Here is an 18,062-nt window from a genome sequence, read left to right as displayed (position 1 = left end):
CGCATTCATTTAAATATAAAATCCTAATAACAAAATATGATGACCTTGAGATAATGTGATTAAGACTACTTCCATTTAGAATTTTTGACTGCAATTTGGAATATTGTTTACTTTATTGTTTATTATTGTTGTTGTTGTTGTTGTTGCCATTAACAGTTTTAGCTGATGCCTTTACTATAATACACTGCTAGCTATTAAAATTGAAAACCAGAAACTAAAGCAAACAGCAGAATGTTACTTATTTTATACATACAGTATATTAGGAGAAGATATGGTAAAATTTGTGGGTGGTCTAGGGTACACAGCGTGAAAGATTCAGTGCAAGGGCCTCTGGTAGGAGTAATGGCGGAAATCTAGAGTATCGAATCTAATTGAACTTTAATGACAGATTCAAGTGTTTCATCCCATATGGCTTCAACCCCATGCCAGAGTTCGTGAATCGTAGAGAATGGCGAGTAGTGCCATGTCATTCTCTCGGTAACCCATGACTAGATATTCTCAGTTGATGAGACATCTGGAGAAAATGCTGGCGAGAGCAACAATCGAACATCTTATCCATTGAGGAAAGTCATGACAGCACTAGCAACATTGATCACCTTTCAACATCTTGTTAAAAGGTGGCGCTACGCTGCTGTCAAAGATAGGAAAGGTCACGAACTTAACATGCCATTTATTTAACAGTGGCTATCCACATTACTGGCTATGCGAATAAGAGATAACCCCATACCACACTCCAGGTGCTGGGCCCATGTGGCAATGACGAATGTTCTCCTGTTTGACTCTACACACGGATAAGACATCAAAATGCTGTCTCTGAACCGGGATTCATCTGAAAAGATCTGATCCTCTTGTATCCAAAGTGGTCATTCGTCACAGTCTTGTAGGCGCGTCTCACTCTTCTGCAGCGTCAAAGAAGCTGCAACAATGTACGTCGTCCTAACAGTCCGTGGTGCTGCAGACACTGTCGCACTTGTCCATGCGAGCACGTTTCATCCTGCACACGAGCCAAGTTCCTGACGCAGGGTACATGACATATTTCTATGATCCCGCAGGGCCAAAGAGACAACATATCTGCCCTCTAGAGGGTTATTGTTCCGGGGTTGCTAAGAACTTGCATGACGTTCAGTATGGCTCTTCTAGACACAGATTCCATATACGCCTGACAGTCAAGAGATCCGGACCAACATGAGCCGCAATATCGTCGAACAATAAATCGCGTTTCCGATAGGCAAGGATCGGCGCTGTCGAATACCGACATTTCCTGGTAGGAGTTTCTCCTTATATGAGAAAAAAACACGAATTTTACACAAACGACCAACGCTTATATGCGATTTCCAAATGAGAAACCTAATATATAATCTTCCCTTTTATAATGTAGATAGCATTACCGATATTTGTTTTGTCCTTATCATAGGACTATCATTTGCAAATCTTAGCATGCCAATTTGACATTTGTTGCATGCCACTGTCATGGTGTAGAAATTTTATTAAGCGATCAAAATTTGAAATATTTAACCATAAACCTTTAATTTTTTAGAGGGTACATTTGTTAAATGCTGTTCTCTGACGGGGCTGAAAACTCCTTTGAAGTCCGTGTTAGAGGATTTTACCCCCTTCACTTGGTGATATGGACGGGATTAGATATCATCTGTGCATTTAATTATTTTCGTTTCACAGTCCTACACTCAACATATCTTTCATTCCTAGAAATAAATATTTTGGTTTCTGTAATACCATAATGCTATATTTTATTAATATTTAATCAAAAACCAGGGGTATTTTCTATCTTATGTTCATGAGGTTCATTTTTCAATCTTAAGACTAATTTATTTCACCTTGTAATGTATTCGAATTTAATGTCATTAAAATGTATTATTCTCAAAACAGCCCTGACGGCGGACCAAAAGATCATGGGATAAATCTGATTTATTATCAGAACCTTTAAAATATTTAAATAGTGTAGTTAATGATCTGCTTAAGACGAACTGCAAGAATTCTAGGTTTACACGCTTTTTAAACTTATGACGGAAGATTCTTCTTCTTGAATGGGATGTGAAAATTTATAGCACTTTTATTTTAAACATATCATTGTATGATAAGGAATGCTTTTCTTGTCTTTAAAATCATTATTCAATTACTTTTTAATTTGCAAAAGCGGCAGTCGCACGTTTAAAGCTCAGCTGTATCGTTTCAATTAACACGTTAGAATGAAGAAATGATTACGGTGGGGGGCGGGAATGAAGATAGAAACACAAAATAAATATTACATTGACAAAAATATTCATCACGTTTTCTCACGCACTTCAAATTTTCTGTACTTGCTATCGTTGGTCATACGGTAAACATCCATGACATCACAACAATGCAGGTTGCGTTCATTGAAGTCAACTGGTATTGTATGTGTGGGAGTATAGATAAAAATAACCTGCCACGAAGGGAAGAAATCACATGTAGTTAAATCAGAATGATTGGGCAAGATATACCAGAAAAAATGTGGACAGAACTCGGCTACCTCTGGAAGGTGGTTTATCGTATGGCTAATGAGGAGCACCTACTGTCTTTCCACAAAACCTTCGAACAGAATGCGGACAATTGTCTGTTTTCCTAGAGATGAGTCACCCATTTTTCGTAGGGTATCTTGAAAAACATGTTTAGTTTATCATTTTGACGCACTTAATGAAGATCTGGCGACATACGTTTTTTAATTTTTCTTCAATTAAATACTCGTCATAACAAAGTTTTGTCAAAATTGCGATAAAGCTCTTACTTATAAAATAGCAAGTCTAATATATAAAACTTATTACTATAGCCACCAGCTTCTGTTAGCTGTACTGGCCAGAGTAGTTGTCATGACAGACAAATAACAAAACGTGTGCAGAATATGTAAAGAAAATTTGATCAATTTCAAGCTCTTTTCGCGTATTAGTAATTATTGTGCATGTCATATTTTTTTAAATGCAATATATGAAATCACGATGAATTATTTATCATAAGACATTTAAACATCTCAGCTCGAAGTGCTGCTGAACAGTTTTATGTAGAAAATATTTGCATAAATTATTGTGTATTATTTCCAATATATGTATCTGAATACTTGACATTTGTTAAAAGGAAAAAATGCTTTTTTGTTTATTTTTTTATTCCATTCATAACCCGTATTTTTAGAATTAATGAAAGCAAATATCGCAATCATTATATAAGAATCATACGTATGTGTGAGTTTAATTAACCATTTTAACAATGGACTATGCATGGAATAATAAAATCTTGTTTAGTTATTAATTAATAATTAATGTTATTTTACTCTAAAATGATTTTAATTTTTCAGGTATGAGTTAACAGAAACTGTATTGGGAAGCGGAACTACTTCTGAACTGACTATTCGCAGAGCTGATCGAAGAGATTCTGCTTTATATACCTGCATAGCTTCCAACGCTTTTGGTCAAGACGATACTAATATCCAGCTCATTATGCAAGGTACTTAGTAAACAAGAAGGAATACTGCATAAATGTCTAGCTGTGTAACAAATATAAGCAAAATAACGAATTAAACTTTTGAGTTTCAAGATAATAATGTTTTTAACCAAGTTTAAATTTAAAATACTAGCAAATGTTTAACTAAATTCCGGTTACAGCAGAAAACATCGCAGCAAAAACATCTCAGACCAAAACGTAGCGCAGAAAACAACGCAAGGCGGAAACTTCATGGTACAAAACATCGTGGAAGAAAAGAAAGCAAATGGAAAACTTCGCAGTTCTAAAACATCGTCGTCGAAAATAAAGCGGTTCAAAATCTTCGCAGTTTAAAAACATCGTCGTCGAAAATACAGTGGTAAAAAATAAAGCACCTACAAATCATCGCATGACGATAACATCGCACGCATGCGTTTTCCAGGTTTTAAAAGTTATAAATGCATATTCGCATAAAGATTTGGAAGCGTAAGAAATGTTAACGGCATTTTAAGAATAAAGGAAACAAAACAATATATAATTTTCACCAAAACAATATCAAATTAACAAACGTGAAAGAAAGTAATTTCATAATTAACTAAGCAGTTTTTATAGAGGTAACCTTATGCGGTTATTTATATTCCTTTTTCTAAACATTGTTAGGCTGTATTTTTCAAGAAAAATTATGAGTAAAACTTTATGAAAAATATTTATTTATTAATTAATTATGTTAATTTAAAATTCTATTAAGTGCTATAAGTTGCATTAATTTTCTGCTTATTTTCAGTTTTTAAATGCTTAAGTTTCCTGCTTACTTTTTCAGCAAAATTTTATTTCATTCAAAAGTATGAAATATAAAAGTCAAAATATCCCTCTTTCCTTCTTGCGCTACCAAACCATTATGCGAAAACGGATTTACAGCTTTTAAAACCTGAAAAACACATGTGTGCGATGTTATCGTCATGTGTTGAGTTGTAGGTACTTTATTTTTACCACGATATTTTAAACGATGATGTTTTAAATTGCTGATGAAAGATTTTTTAACCGCCTTATTTTCGACATCGATATTTTGTGCCACGATATTTTTTAGAACCGCGATATTTCCTCTCTGCTTTCTTTTCTCCCACGAAGTTTTGTACCACGACGTTTTCGCCTTGCGTTGTTTTCTCCACGACGCTTTCGTACGCGATCTTTTGAACAGACACCCTAAATTCCTATGAGGAAATGATAAATGCCCATTGAAATGTACAAATCGATTTGCATTTTGAATATTAAAACGTAATTTTTATTTTATGAGAAACAGTGAGTTAACAGTGAGCTTTCGACTGTGGAGTTAAACCAAACAGAATGTATGAGAAACAGTGCTAAAACTAGCATTAGATACTAACTTTACACTCTTTTACTTGCACGTTTTGGGATCAGCTATTTTAGCTGATGTATAATAAGTTGTACATTATTAAAAAAGCGATTTTAAAATTAACTACACATGAATTAAGATAAAAATGCTTTATCAAGACTAAGCAAATGGATTTGAATGAAAGAGAAAGTAGAGCTCTATGATGAATTAATTTTTATCTTTTCTTTCATCGATTACATTACTCTGTGCATATGCTCAAATTTAATCTATTTAAATCTAAATTAGCATTACCATATCAGTGAAAAAAGATTTAAATAAATGATTACCACAGCTATTGGATGTACATACTCTCATTAATTGTGGAATCTATACTGTATATAGAACTGTAGGCATTATAGTATTATATTTTATTATAATATCTACATTTGGCTTTGAATGTATGCTTCCAAGAGTTATCATTCATTGTTACAAAAATCAGATCACTTTTACGCTTTTGAAAAGCAAATTTGACGAAAGCGTTTTGTTTCAATGGTTTTCTTTTTTTTTCCCGGAAAATATTTCATTCAAAAAATTACATAGACTACAATATTCACATTGATACAATTTTTATAATTAAATGCTTAATGAAATATATAATTATACTTATCCCAGTCCGTGCTTAAGACAGAACTGATCACATCTAATTGTATTTTTATCCTAATCCGCTCACGGGATAGAAACATCGGGCAAGCAGAAAATAATCTCCTTAATTGTTACCTTTAATTGGAATGAAACTTTTTCTGTCTGTTTGTTGTTACTTCATTAACCACTTACTTTTCTCTTTGTTTTTCAGATAAATCGGTATAATTGAGTAAAAACAACAAGCATTTAAAAAATTATCACCCTTTATAAATATTATCTACCGAGGTAAAAATCATGCATTTTTCAAATGATAAGGGAGTAGCAAAAGGAATTTTACGTATGACAGTTATATTTGATATATAAAATTAATGTTTTGGTTGTTCAAGTTGTAAACAGAGGCTTTATTTTTTTTTACTTATTTATTTCTATTTCTTTTCTAGAACCACCTGATGCACCACAGGATGTGAAGGTTTTAGAATTTGGCAGTCGTACAGCCAAGATAGGCTGGTCAGCACCATACAGTGGAAATAGCCCTATATCACAATTTATTCTTCATTATAAAGAAGAGGCAGGTAATGCTCTAGATTGTTCCTGAAATAGATTCTGATCAGAACAAATGAGTTATAAAATACATTATTACATTAGAAACTTGGCAGAATTTTTTTGCATCATATCATAGATCAAGAAGTCAATATTTGTATTAATTTATTAATTTATAAGCGACTGTAATAAACTAATCATACCATCCTTAGGCATTTTAATTAACCTATAACTTAAAATGGACTTATTAATCATAAATGATTATTATTATAATATACTTAGAAATCATAAATTGTAATTCATATATGACTCATATGGACTGGAAACTTATAATGTTCTTTGTCCTACATGATTTTCTTGAAAATTACAAAATTCCTTGTAATTTAACACTTTTAATCATAAAACTACCTATATTCGCTAAATGAAATACATTGATTTGAACTGTGGACATGTATACACGTTGAAAAATATCCTATTTATCTATCCTTATATCATATAAATTTTACATAGATCTATGAACATTAAGAAGCATTTCTTGAACACTGAACACAGAGGATATTCAAGAATTTAAAAATTCTGAGACGTTTTACGCCCGTTAGTAAATATTTGCAATTTACACAACTATTAAATGAAAGCAGAAAGGAAAGCAGAACTTATTACTTTTACAGGGTAAATAATTATTCCTAATTTTTTAAAAATCCCCAAGCATAGTTTCTACATTGAATTTTTCTGTATCTAAAGCTAAATAATATTTAAGGTGTTTAAGGTGTAAAGAAAGCTTGCCCCATTAAAAACCTTAAATATTATATTTAAGGTGTCTAGTACAGTTATAAGTTTCATACAGAATTTACGATTTTTTTTCATAAACCATAAATCCAATCGATATTACCATTCCAATAACTCACGTTAAATCACTCAAGAATCAAACTGAAGTCAAGTATCATGAACAGCAGCATTAAATGCTGCCATTACGTTTTTCAGCGCTAAAAGTTTAATAGCATTTAAGTATAGTTTTGTGGATTTGATGAATAAGCGAAATCGAAACTGATCAGCCAGAGCATTTCATAAGTGAAATAAATGCTTATTTTGCTCTTAAAAGAAACAGCATATTTATTTTTACAGTTTCCATTCTTGTTTAAAACATGTTACTTATTTTTACATAAAAATATAACAAACTTTTAAGAAATAAAGCTTACACAACGCTTATCAACGAAAGCTAGAAGTAACTACGTTTTTAGCTCGACTCGTTGTTGCCACACGACGAATCTTAATAACTATTCAAAACATTACATCATGTTGCCACTTAGGAAATCTTAATAATTATATAGAAACATTAAGTTATGTTCCACTACATTACTCCCCCTCCAGTAACTATGTTACGATTTAAGAGATTCTAGTAGTGGAGTAATGCAGCGTAAGCTAACATTAGAATGAAAAATACTACATACAATAAATAAAGACAATTACAATTAAACATATTCAATAACAGAGGTTAGGAAAAATATTCAACATTGTTACTAAAACGTAAAGGACTTTTCATTAGTCGTCCAGTTCGTGAGACTCGAGTTCGTTCATCATTGTTCTCAGATTTTAACAAAGTCTGAGTCTTGGGCTGGGTATCAGAAGTTTCTGGTTCCAGCCTTTGCTCACTTGATGTTAAACAATAGGCTGGTTTCAGCCTGTCAATCGAAATGTTTACTTCCTTACCTTTGATTTGTAACAAGAAGTATTTTCCATTCTTTTAAATACTTTGAAAGGTCCTTCATAACTAGGTTCTAAGGGTTTCTTGACTCTATTAGTTCTTTGGAAAACATGAGTACACACATTTAGATCTTTATGGACAAAAACTTTAGGAATCATTTGCGCTGTACCGCTGAGGGCTTGAAAATATAATTTGTTTTTGCGATTTATGCAAAAATGTTTGAGGTGTTGTAGAAACTGTCGGTTTATCAAAAAATTCTCCAGAAAGTTTGATTGTTTTCCCGTAAACCATTTGTGGAATGGAATATCCAGAGTCTTCTTTTAAGGCTGTCCTAAGCCCTAGAAGAATTGTTGGAATGGATTCGAACCACTTAATGGAATTATGACATTTGATAGCAGCTTTCGAAATTCGATGAAATCTCTCAATTTTGCCGTTACACTGCGGATGATAGGAAGTTGTGCGTTGAATTTTGACTCCACATATAATTGCCAAGGGTCGAAATAGTTCAGAAGTAAACTGTGCTCCACGATCCGTAATAACTTGGTAAGGAACTCCAAAACGAGTTTCATCCAGTTTCATCCAGTTTTCATAAAACGCTCTGGCAACGGTTTCTGCTGTTATGTCACGCAAAAGAATGGCTTCCATCCAACCAGTATAGTGATCAATGCAAGTCAAGCAATACACAAAATTATCAGATGGTGAATAAGGACCTATCAAGTCTATGTGAACTAGAGTAAAACGTTCATCAGACTGCTGTTAAGTTCCTAATTCAGACTTTGTATGACGTGAAACCTTATTTTTTTGACAACCAATAGAGGCACGACTCCATGTTTGTACATCCTTTTTGATATTTGGCCAAATAAATTTGGACGTCATTTCTTTAACGGTCGACTTGATTCCTGGATGAGCGAGGCCATGGATTTGTTGAAATATATCCATTCTAAACTGCTTGGGTATAAATGGTCTAATGTTAGAAGAAGACGTATCACACCACAGATGTTTACCAGATGGAAGTAAATAACTTTTGAAATTTAATGTTTTATTTTGAGCTTGTAAATCTTGTAATTCTTTATCATTAACTTGTTTGTCAGCAATTTGATTATAATCAATGAGTGAAATAGAGACATCGGCTATTCTTGATAACTGATCTGCAACAATGTTTTCACTTCCACTAATATGGCATATGTTAGTAGAAAATTGAGATATGTATTGTAATTGGCGCATTTGTCTTGGTGATGCCTTTTCGCTCTTTTGTCTGAAAGCATAAACTAGTGGTTTATGATCCGTAAAAATTTTGAAATTGCGACCTTCTAACATATGTTTAAAATGTTTAATTGCAAGATATATTCCTAATGACTCGCGGTCATAAGTACTGTAATTTTTCTGAGTGCTATTTAATTTTTTTGAATAAAACGCTAAAGGTTTCCATGCTCTATTTTCAAACTGTTAGAGAACTGCATCAATAGCCCAATCAGATTCATCCGTCCATAGTGACAAGGGCAAATCTGAATTGGGATAACTTAAAAGAGCTACGTTTGCCAAATCCTGTTTACATTTTTCAAAGTTAGATATAGCTTCATCTGACCATTTAATTTTTCTTCTATCTTTTTTCTTAGCACACTTTAGGTATTCATGAAGTATTGCTTGTGTCTTAGCAGCATCTTTCAGAAACGGTCGATAAAAATTAGCATCCCTAAGAAAGTTCGCAAATCATAGTCTCTGGTAATTTATAATTCAATATTGCTTCGACTTTTTCAGGTAGAGGACGAGATACTTTCGGTGTTATAAGATATCCTAAAAATTCTAAGTTAAGTTATCAACACCCATGATCGACTTGGAAATGTTGATTCTCAAACCGTAGTTATCTAATCTATCGAAAACAAGTTTCAAGTGATGTCTGTGTTTTTCTTCTGAGGCAGACTCAATTAATATGTCATCGAGATATGGAAAAGTAACGTCCAAACCTTGAAATACTTCATGTATGAATCTTTGAAAAGTAGCTGGTGAATTTCGCAAACCGAAGCTCATTACATTAAATTCATAGAGGCCAAATGGCGTAATTATATCGGTTTTCTGCTTGTCGTCTTCGGCTATAGGAATTTGGAAATAGGCTTTGAAAAGATCAATTTTGGAAAAATTTGTTTTGCCTTTTAAAATGTGGTTAAAATCATTAATCCTAGGGATAGGGTATCTGTCAGGAATAGTTATAGCATTAAGTCTTCGATAGTCTCCACAGGAACGAAAATTTCCATCTCTTTTAGACGCTAAGTGGAGAGGACTAGCCCATGGAGATGTAGACCGTCTTATTATATTGTTTTCCAACATATACTGAAATTCTTGTTTGGCAATCTGTAACTTTTTACTGTCTAGCTGTCTTGGCTTGGAATACACCGGGTGACCTTCAGTTAAAATGTGATGCTTAACATTGGTTATCAAAAGATTAGGTTTTGTAATATTCGGATACTTGGATAACAGATCATGATATTTTAACTTATCATGTACTAAACTTACATCAGTCATTTTGGAGATGGATGTAATGTCACATTGAGTAGTAAGGTTAGTTACACCATCGATTAATCTTTTGTTGTCTAAATCAATTAATAACTTAAAATGGTCCAAAAAGTCTGCTCCGATTATGCCTTTATTAATTTTGGCAATAATGAATGGCCATCGAAAAGCTCGACGATGGCCAAGATCAACGTTAAAACTTTTACCCCATAAGTGGGAATTTCTGTGCCTTTGGCAGCATATAATTTGAAATCACTTTGAAGTTTATCTTTTTTTGTAGCAGGTAATAAAGAAGCATTTGCGCCGGAATCAATTAGAAAATGCAAACCCGTGTGTTTGTCAGTAACAAATATTCGGTGTTTGCAGCCATCCTGAACATAACCTGCAGCAAAATCAGCCGCTAATTCCGCTGTTGGTTTGAGTTTTCCGACTTCTTTTGACCCAAGAGCAATTAGGTTGACACTTTTCAGGAATGCATTTTGAGCCAAACATGTAATGGTAATAACAATACTTTCCATTTGGATTAAATCGTTTACGTTTATTACTTCTACGTCGCTCTCTGTATCTATCGCTACTACGATTCCGAGACCGAGATTGGCGAGAAACACTTAAAGTTTCCTATTTGTTTTTCCAGAGACGAAATTTTTAGCAGTAACTCATTAGTTTAAATTTTTGCCAGAGGAATAAATTTCAGGCTTTGAATTCATTTCCATTATTTTGTCAGCCATTAAAGCTATTTTGTCTAACCCTTCATCAGAAACCAGTAAAATATTTTTTATCGAGTCAGGCATTTTTTTACCTAGTTTTTGTATCAATGAAATGCAAGTGGTTTGATGTTTCAGCTGCTTGAGACATCTAAAAATTCCTGGGTGGCCTATACGATATCCTAGAATTACCTTTTGATTCATATGATGCTAAACTGACGGGAAATCCTATAAATTGATCAAATTGTGAAGAAACGAAATTTATACCTCACACATAAATCATTTAATTTCGAACAAAAAAATAGAATGTTTTTCCCTTTATTAATAGAGCATTAAATTTTATTTCCTCATTATCCTTCATCAGTGCACTTTTAGTTAAATACTTTCTGCATCATAAAAATTAGAAATAGCCAATCAATGTTTTATACTGAATTTGCAATCATTTTTAAAACATTAAATTATTTTGTTACAGACATTACTCTTCTTTTACTGTAATAAAGTAAATCAATATTTCAATTTTCAAATTACAATTTCTGATGATTTTTCTATACTGTTGGAGAAGAGATGTCAATTACTTCCCTCAGAATGCATTTAAATGTGTAGGAATTTTATTGAAACTGACATTAATTATCTTAGTTAAAAAAATTATTACTTTTGTTCGTAAAATTATATACATTTAAAACATTTTAGTCAAAGAAAGCACTTACTGAATCGCTTGACACTGAAAGTTCAGGCTTTATTTTATTTTTGTATTCATATAATGCCGTAAATTCGAATACAGACTATTTCTTCTAAAATACTGCAATTATTTTAACGCGACATGTGGTAGAAGAAAATTTTTACATTATTTGCGTTTATAAAAAGCAAAATTTTGAATTTCAAACAATAAAAAGCCCACCAGCAGCCGAGTGGTAAAGCCGCTAAACACCGGTAATTCGGTCCGAGGTTCGAATCCCGCGAATGGGTTGCTGCATGGGCGTTTTCGTGGTTTTCACCAAATGTAACGTGTATACGAGCCAGTTTCCCTTAGAAAGTCCTCTACGAAGGCATCCTCCCTTAGAAAGTCCTCTACGAAGGCATCCTCCCTTAGAAAGTCCTCTACGAAGGCATCCTCCCTTAGGCAGATAGCCCTCGAGGCTTTGTTATAATCACACATACACATTCAAACAATAAAATACCATTAATATATAATAATAAATTTATACAAAAGCTTAAAATCTTCAGAAAGAGAATGGTAAGCTACAGAATTACGAGAGAATATTTATTGATATACACGTCTCTTTGTTTATCAGTAAACTGTCTTGGTGTGGTGTATTTATTTATGGCAAAGCACACTAGGGCTATCTGCCTAAGAGGAGGGATGCCTTTCGTGGAGGACTTTCTAAGGGAAACTGGCTCGTATACACGTTACACATGGGGAAAACCACGAAAACACCCATGCAGCCAGCCCGTTCGCGGGATTCGAACCTCGGACCGAACTACCAGTGTTCAGCGACTTTACCGCTCGGCCGCTGGTGGGCCTAAACTGTCTTGGAAAACGTATTATTTTGTGGTCAGCTTTTATTTTAAATATTGTATTCGATTGTTGTATCACTAAGTGATAAGCTGCGAAAACAATTTAATACGTAGTAATTTCGTATTTCATTTCAAAAGGAAAACAGTTATGGTACATTAAAAAATAATGCAAGTACGTGCAGTCAAAAATATTGACACGGGGGGGGGGGGGAGGAACACTGAAACACATCAGATCGCGTAACAAAATAGGGCTGCAAAAATTAATAAAGTAAATGATAAAACGTAATTATATAGCAGTTTTATTTTATTTATTCATTTGCAACGTTATGAAACGTACCTTTTTAATAAAAGAATTTTGTATGAGATATTGCTCTAATTTTATTAAATCAAATACATAAAAGCCATTTATCTGAACGATAAGCACTTGACAGAATAATGTTTTAATTCTTAGCATGTAAAAGAAATATTTTGAGCTTATTTTATTGCAGATTAAAATAAATTCTATCTTTATCTGCCCAGACTTTATCTCTCCTCCAACTGGAGTTCTTCCGAAAGCTCTTTTAAACTCCTTGATACTTAAAAATGAATGACTAATTTTTCTTTCTTCTGCATAAAATAAGTGTAGAATTTTGTTTCACTCGAAACATGCTAAGTAATAAAGACTAAAGAAGTTAAACTGACTTTAAATTCTAATGATTTGAGCATTTGTTAAATACGAAAAATAAGTCATATCTTGTAGATAAACTGTTCTCTCTTTATGCAGATAGATGGCAGCAGCGATCATGGAATGTAACTGTCCCAGGAACAGAATCTAGCGCTGTGGTGCGTGGATTACAACCAGTCACATTTTACCATTTTCGGCTCTATGCTGAAAATGCCTTGGGGAGAAGTGAACCTAGCAATGTAGTTCATCTTAGAATGGATCAAGAAGGTAAAGAATAATCATAACACTTTACCTAGAATAAAAAATTTGTGTGATGTAAGCTCACATAAGTAATGAATTTTATTGACGTATATGTACACGTCAGAATATACAGCTGTCAAAGTATTTGTCACAAAAACAACGGTTACATATATGTCAGAATGCTCTACTTTCTGAATAATTCCTTGTTCTGTAATAATTCAATCCGGCGATATATAATAATTCGATTCGGTGTAATCGAATTATTATCAATCATTCAATCTAATATGATATAAATCGATTCGATGTAAGTAATAATTCGATTCGGTGTAATCGAATTATTATCAATCATTCAATCTAATATGATATAAATCGATTCGATGTAAGTAATAATTCGATCTAGTGAGCATTTTATACAAAACAAGCTAATAAGAAATCTTAACGTGGTATATAGTGTAATCATAAATATCACCACCGAAATTATTTGAATAGCAATTTCATTAGTAAATGTTTAAAAGCTTATATTTCTAGCAGCATTATCATAGAATATAATTAAGATTTAAGATTTTAAAATACACCAGGCCCTACTTGACATAACTTCAATTAATCGTAATATGAAGAGTACAAATAAAAGATGCGAATTAATGAATTCAAATCCAGTCGTCTCCGTTTTTAAAACTAGATTTTTCATTCTTTCATTTCTAATGGAAAATACATATTTTTTGTTAAAAACCAATTATTCATGTTTATTGTATGTAATATCATTCATTCATCTTCGGAATCTTATCAGAGAAATGTCCAGTAGCTTCCCGAGAATTGGAAATTGCTGAATCCTGGTAGTTTGATTCGGATTCATATCCTGAAGAACGGTCTGGCTGCATAAACTCTTTTGTGTTTTCCCTCATGTGTAGTATAAATATGAGCTATTTCCTCTTAGAAAACCACCCACGAAGCCGTCGCTCCCTTCAAAAACGCAGCCCTTAAGTACTTTGCTGTAATCCAATTAAACTAAATCCATTCCTGTTCAGCAGCTAACGTTTAATTGTCTGTGTCCATTAATCAGTATATCAAATAAAAATTTCATTTACACGAAAAGGAGAACGGCAAATATTCGAACAAACTATAATGGTTGTTACAAAATATCGCACGTGTAAATTTTTGACATTCTGTGACGAAATATATAAGTATACAATAACAATCTAACTAGTCAAGCTGACAGGATGAATAAGGATTTCGGTAGCTCTGAAACTGATGATATCTGGTTTAGAAACTGATATTGAAATTTATTTTGTAAAAGATTTAATAGATGTTCTTTATAGATAAAGGCTGAAACAGTTTAAAGGAAGATCACTCATTTTTTTTTTTTTTTTTTTTAATATACTGTTGGTACGTAGAAATGTAAGTAAAATAAAATGGATGCTGTTGCTTTAAAATGTCAATAGATGTATTTTTCTTTCCTGCCGATGGTAGCTGCCAAGATTAACTGAAAGAAATCCATTCTCGCAAAAGTTGACCTATCACTCGTGAACCGTAATCAAAGCCAAAGAAACAGATAATATTACATAAATAAATAAAAAATAAATACGAAGAATTTTACGTCCGTATTTTTATTATATTGCAGATTATTGTACTAAATCATACATTTTTACCAGAAAAATACATTGATGGTCCTGAAGAGGTCCTATCTTATCCCTCGATGGTCGCCATTGTACTTTAAACGCATTTCAAAAAGTTGGCTTCTATCAGTTGAAGCCGTCGTATTTCACACTTGTCAATAATCATCATTTTATTACTAGCTCTGTTTTCCATTCACTAAAACATTTTCATGATGTATCTCATTGTGGCCAAATATTTTTCCCTATTGTTAAGACATCCCATTCAGCAACGAGACGAGGCAGAATCTCGAGCGATGATCCTCTCAGCTTCAGAACAAACAGTATTTTTATCGTCTGAGTAATAGCGCAATGGCAGGATCAACAAAATTCGTCTGATGATTTATCGTCAGGGGGTATATCACATAATTTATAATCATAACCAAAAGTAAATACAAGGTAGACCACATGTTGTTATTGATACGGCCCGACAAATCACTTGCTACGAGAATACCTTTCATTTTTTATACCTACATATAGCGGTATAAATGTTACTGCTTTAAAGTGAGTTTGATATCTCTTTGCTTTCTCTCCTTAGCGAATTGTAATCTAAGACTGAAATACAAATACAAAAGAGCTGAAATCCTCGTCCACCATATTAATTAGTAAATACTGATTTTTTACTGTAACCAAATATCGTTGGACTACATCAACAGATGGCACCACATGTGTCATAGTCTGGAAATTGATTCTCGCCTTTTCTTATCATTTACAATTTTTCATTATCGTAATTCCTAATAAACTATTTCAAATGTAATAAACTTCTAGCTACTTCAGAAGCTCGATACTTATGTCAAGCAAAACAATTATTTCGATTCAGACTTTCAGCTTCATAAAATACAGCTTCGGTTGCTTTTTCGTAGGTTTGTTGTTAAGGCATTAAATAGAACATTTCTTTCTTTGGAACCTAAAGCGCGTTTTTGGTTCGATCCGGGGGAGTTTAACGGGGTTTAAACGGATTATCTTATATTTAAAATTACGTAAAATATAATTTTATATTAGTTTCGTTTAACGTTAAAATTCCACTTACTTCAGAGAAATTTCACGTGGAATTCTTCTTTTTCAAGGAGCAAAATGCTTTTCTAATTATTTTGTCCATTTCGACAGATATATCTTAGGTAAATGAGACAGGAATATCTCAACTAATATCCATGTAACCATTTCGAACTTGAAACCAATGTTAATCGAAGACTGAATAGCGCTACATTTTAAATTTGAAACTAACGTATTTCGTCCCATTTCAGCCTCACTGTCTGAGGAGTTAACCCTCTAACCGCGGGTACAAGCTTCATAAAAGAGTTAAAAAAAAAAGAAAAAAAAAAAAAAAAAAAAAAGAAAAGAAAATTCAAATACATTTTTAATATGAAGATGAGGAGGGGGGAAGACCGAAAAATTCCAAAATTTAGCGGTCATTTTAAAATGGTATGTTAACGTTTTCGCTGAGTTCGCGGTATAGCTCTCGCATTCACCCTGCTAATCCTTTTTTTTTTTTTTCATTTAAATCTTTTCAGCTTTATTATTAAGCATAGTTTTCTTCGCATTTACACAACATACAGTTAAAAAAAAAATAAATAAATAAAATTAAAAAAAAAATAAAGTTGCCTAGCAGAGCTGCTGCAAGAATTCCCGGTGCAGTGTTAACTGGTGGTGCATATTTTTGTATTTTTTCAGTCATTTCTCAGGTCATTATATCAATATTCACACAAAATGTTGTGTTTTTATTATAAACGTTTTAAGTGTAAATTTTATTTATTAAATATCGCGTTCTTTCCGCTTATGCCACATGAAATTGAATTCAGCTGCAAAATCGTAAAATATTTAAAAGTAGCAATCTTTAGAATTTTCAATAGATAGTCTCACGGCGCTGAAGATAACGTTCTACTCCGTACAGTGTCGTCCCTGTGGTCGTTTTCAGATCGTTGAGTTTGTTAATCAAAAATTCACATATTAAAAAAAATTCGAAATTCAAAATTTGGGCTTTTAGGTGCACATGTTCGGGTGGGAAACTATATTATTCAAAATTTGATGGCTGCAGGCACCGTCTTTTTTTCACAATGCGAGGAGCATACATATGTACATTCTGGGTAAAAGGTGAAAAGGCGTTGCTCACGGGTCCTGAATACAAACTAGCTCTCTTGAGAAAATCGTCCACGAAGGCTTCTCTATCCTTAAGCAGATAGCCTTTAGTATGCCATATTCCGGCTACAAACCTAAACAAATCTCTGTCGTATGTATGGATTAGCTCAAAAAATGTTTAACGATTCTAGTTTTGATAGATGGCGCCACGACCGATACGTTTCTGATACCAATTGTCTGTTAACTTGCTAGCAAAGTTCTAATGAAGCTTATGTGAAATAGAGCATTTTGTAAATAAATTTGAGTCGTCTTTATTTCAGGTTGAGCTTGGCGTTGAACTTACTGCGTTCGATGTTATCTTATCACTAAACATTGATTTGGTTGCATAGGTCGGATCCTCGGGCTTAATCAAATCATGAAAGACAAAGAAGCAAGCCTTAACGTTGGGCAAGATAGTGCTCTTGGCAACGTGCTTACCAAGATTTTTTACTCGTTATCTATGCTACTCCCACTTATGCAATTTCGTCAATTTTCAGCTCTACAGCTGATAAGAAATTGCAGTTTCCAAAATTAAAAATAGGAAATTTAATATTCTTCTTTTAAAATTGTGTGATATACAATAGAGAATTTCAGAGCACTCAAAATTTAATAACTATGAAAGAAATATAAACATTATTAATAACAGTACTTAGCCCTATCAGTAAACAAAGGTCAAGATTCTGTTCCTCACTTAAAAATTTGTCCTATTATCGGGAAATAAGCAAACTAAATATTAATAAATAATATATCTTAATATTACCATTCAGAGCGAAAATTATTTGTAGTAGATGTCAACAGAAAGAAATGAATTAATGAATGTGATCAAGTTCCTGACCAGCATTATTGAAAACCATGGCGCGTATTAAAATCTTTAACATGTTTAAAATAATCTTTAAAAATCTTTAAATTTAAAATTTAAAATCCTTCTAAATTGATTAATAAGAATAAAATTTATATGCGAAAACAAATGGCTAAAAGAGGAGGAAGAAAGCACATA

General features: G+C 32.9%; 1 protein-coding gene across 1 annotated transcript in view; it reads left to right on the top strand.

The window, feature by feature from the left end:
- LOC118186524 (cell adhesion molecule Dscam1-like) overlaps positions 1-18,062 on the top strand; it is a 685,332-nt gene that overhangs the window by 591,416 nt on the left and 75,854 nt on the right. The window contains exons 13-15 of the mRNA XM_085815869.1: positions 3,329-3,477; positions 5,869-6,000; positions 13,161-13,328. Coding sequence (XP_085671995.1) covers positions 3,329-3,477; positions 5,869-6,000; positions 13,161-13,328 — 449 coding nt within the window. The remainder of the gene's footprint in view (positions 1-3,328; positions 3,478-5,868; positions 6,001-13,160; positions 13,329-18,062) is intronic.

Source organism: Stegodyphus dumicola, chromosome 4 (assembly GCF_044657685.1).
Source record: "Stegodyphus dumicola isolate Sdum_Otavi_A_Nest chromosome 4, ASM4465768v1".
NCBI classification, from domain to species: domain Eukaryota; kingdom Metazoa; phylum Arthropoda; class Arachnida; order Araneae; family Eresidae; genus Stegodyphus; species Stegodyphus dumicola.
The sequence above is the reverse complement of the archived record's forward strand: the minus strand, read 5'-3'. Positions and strand labels throughout refer to the sequence as shown.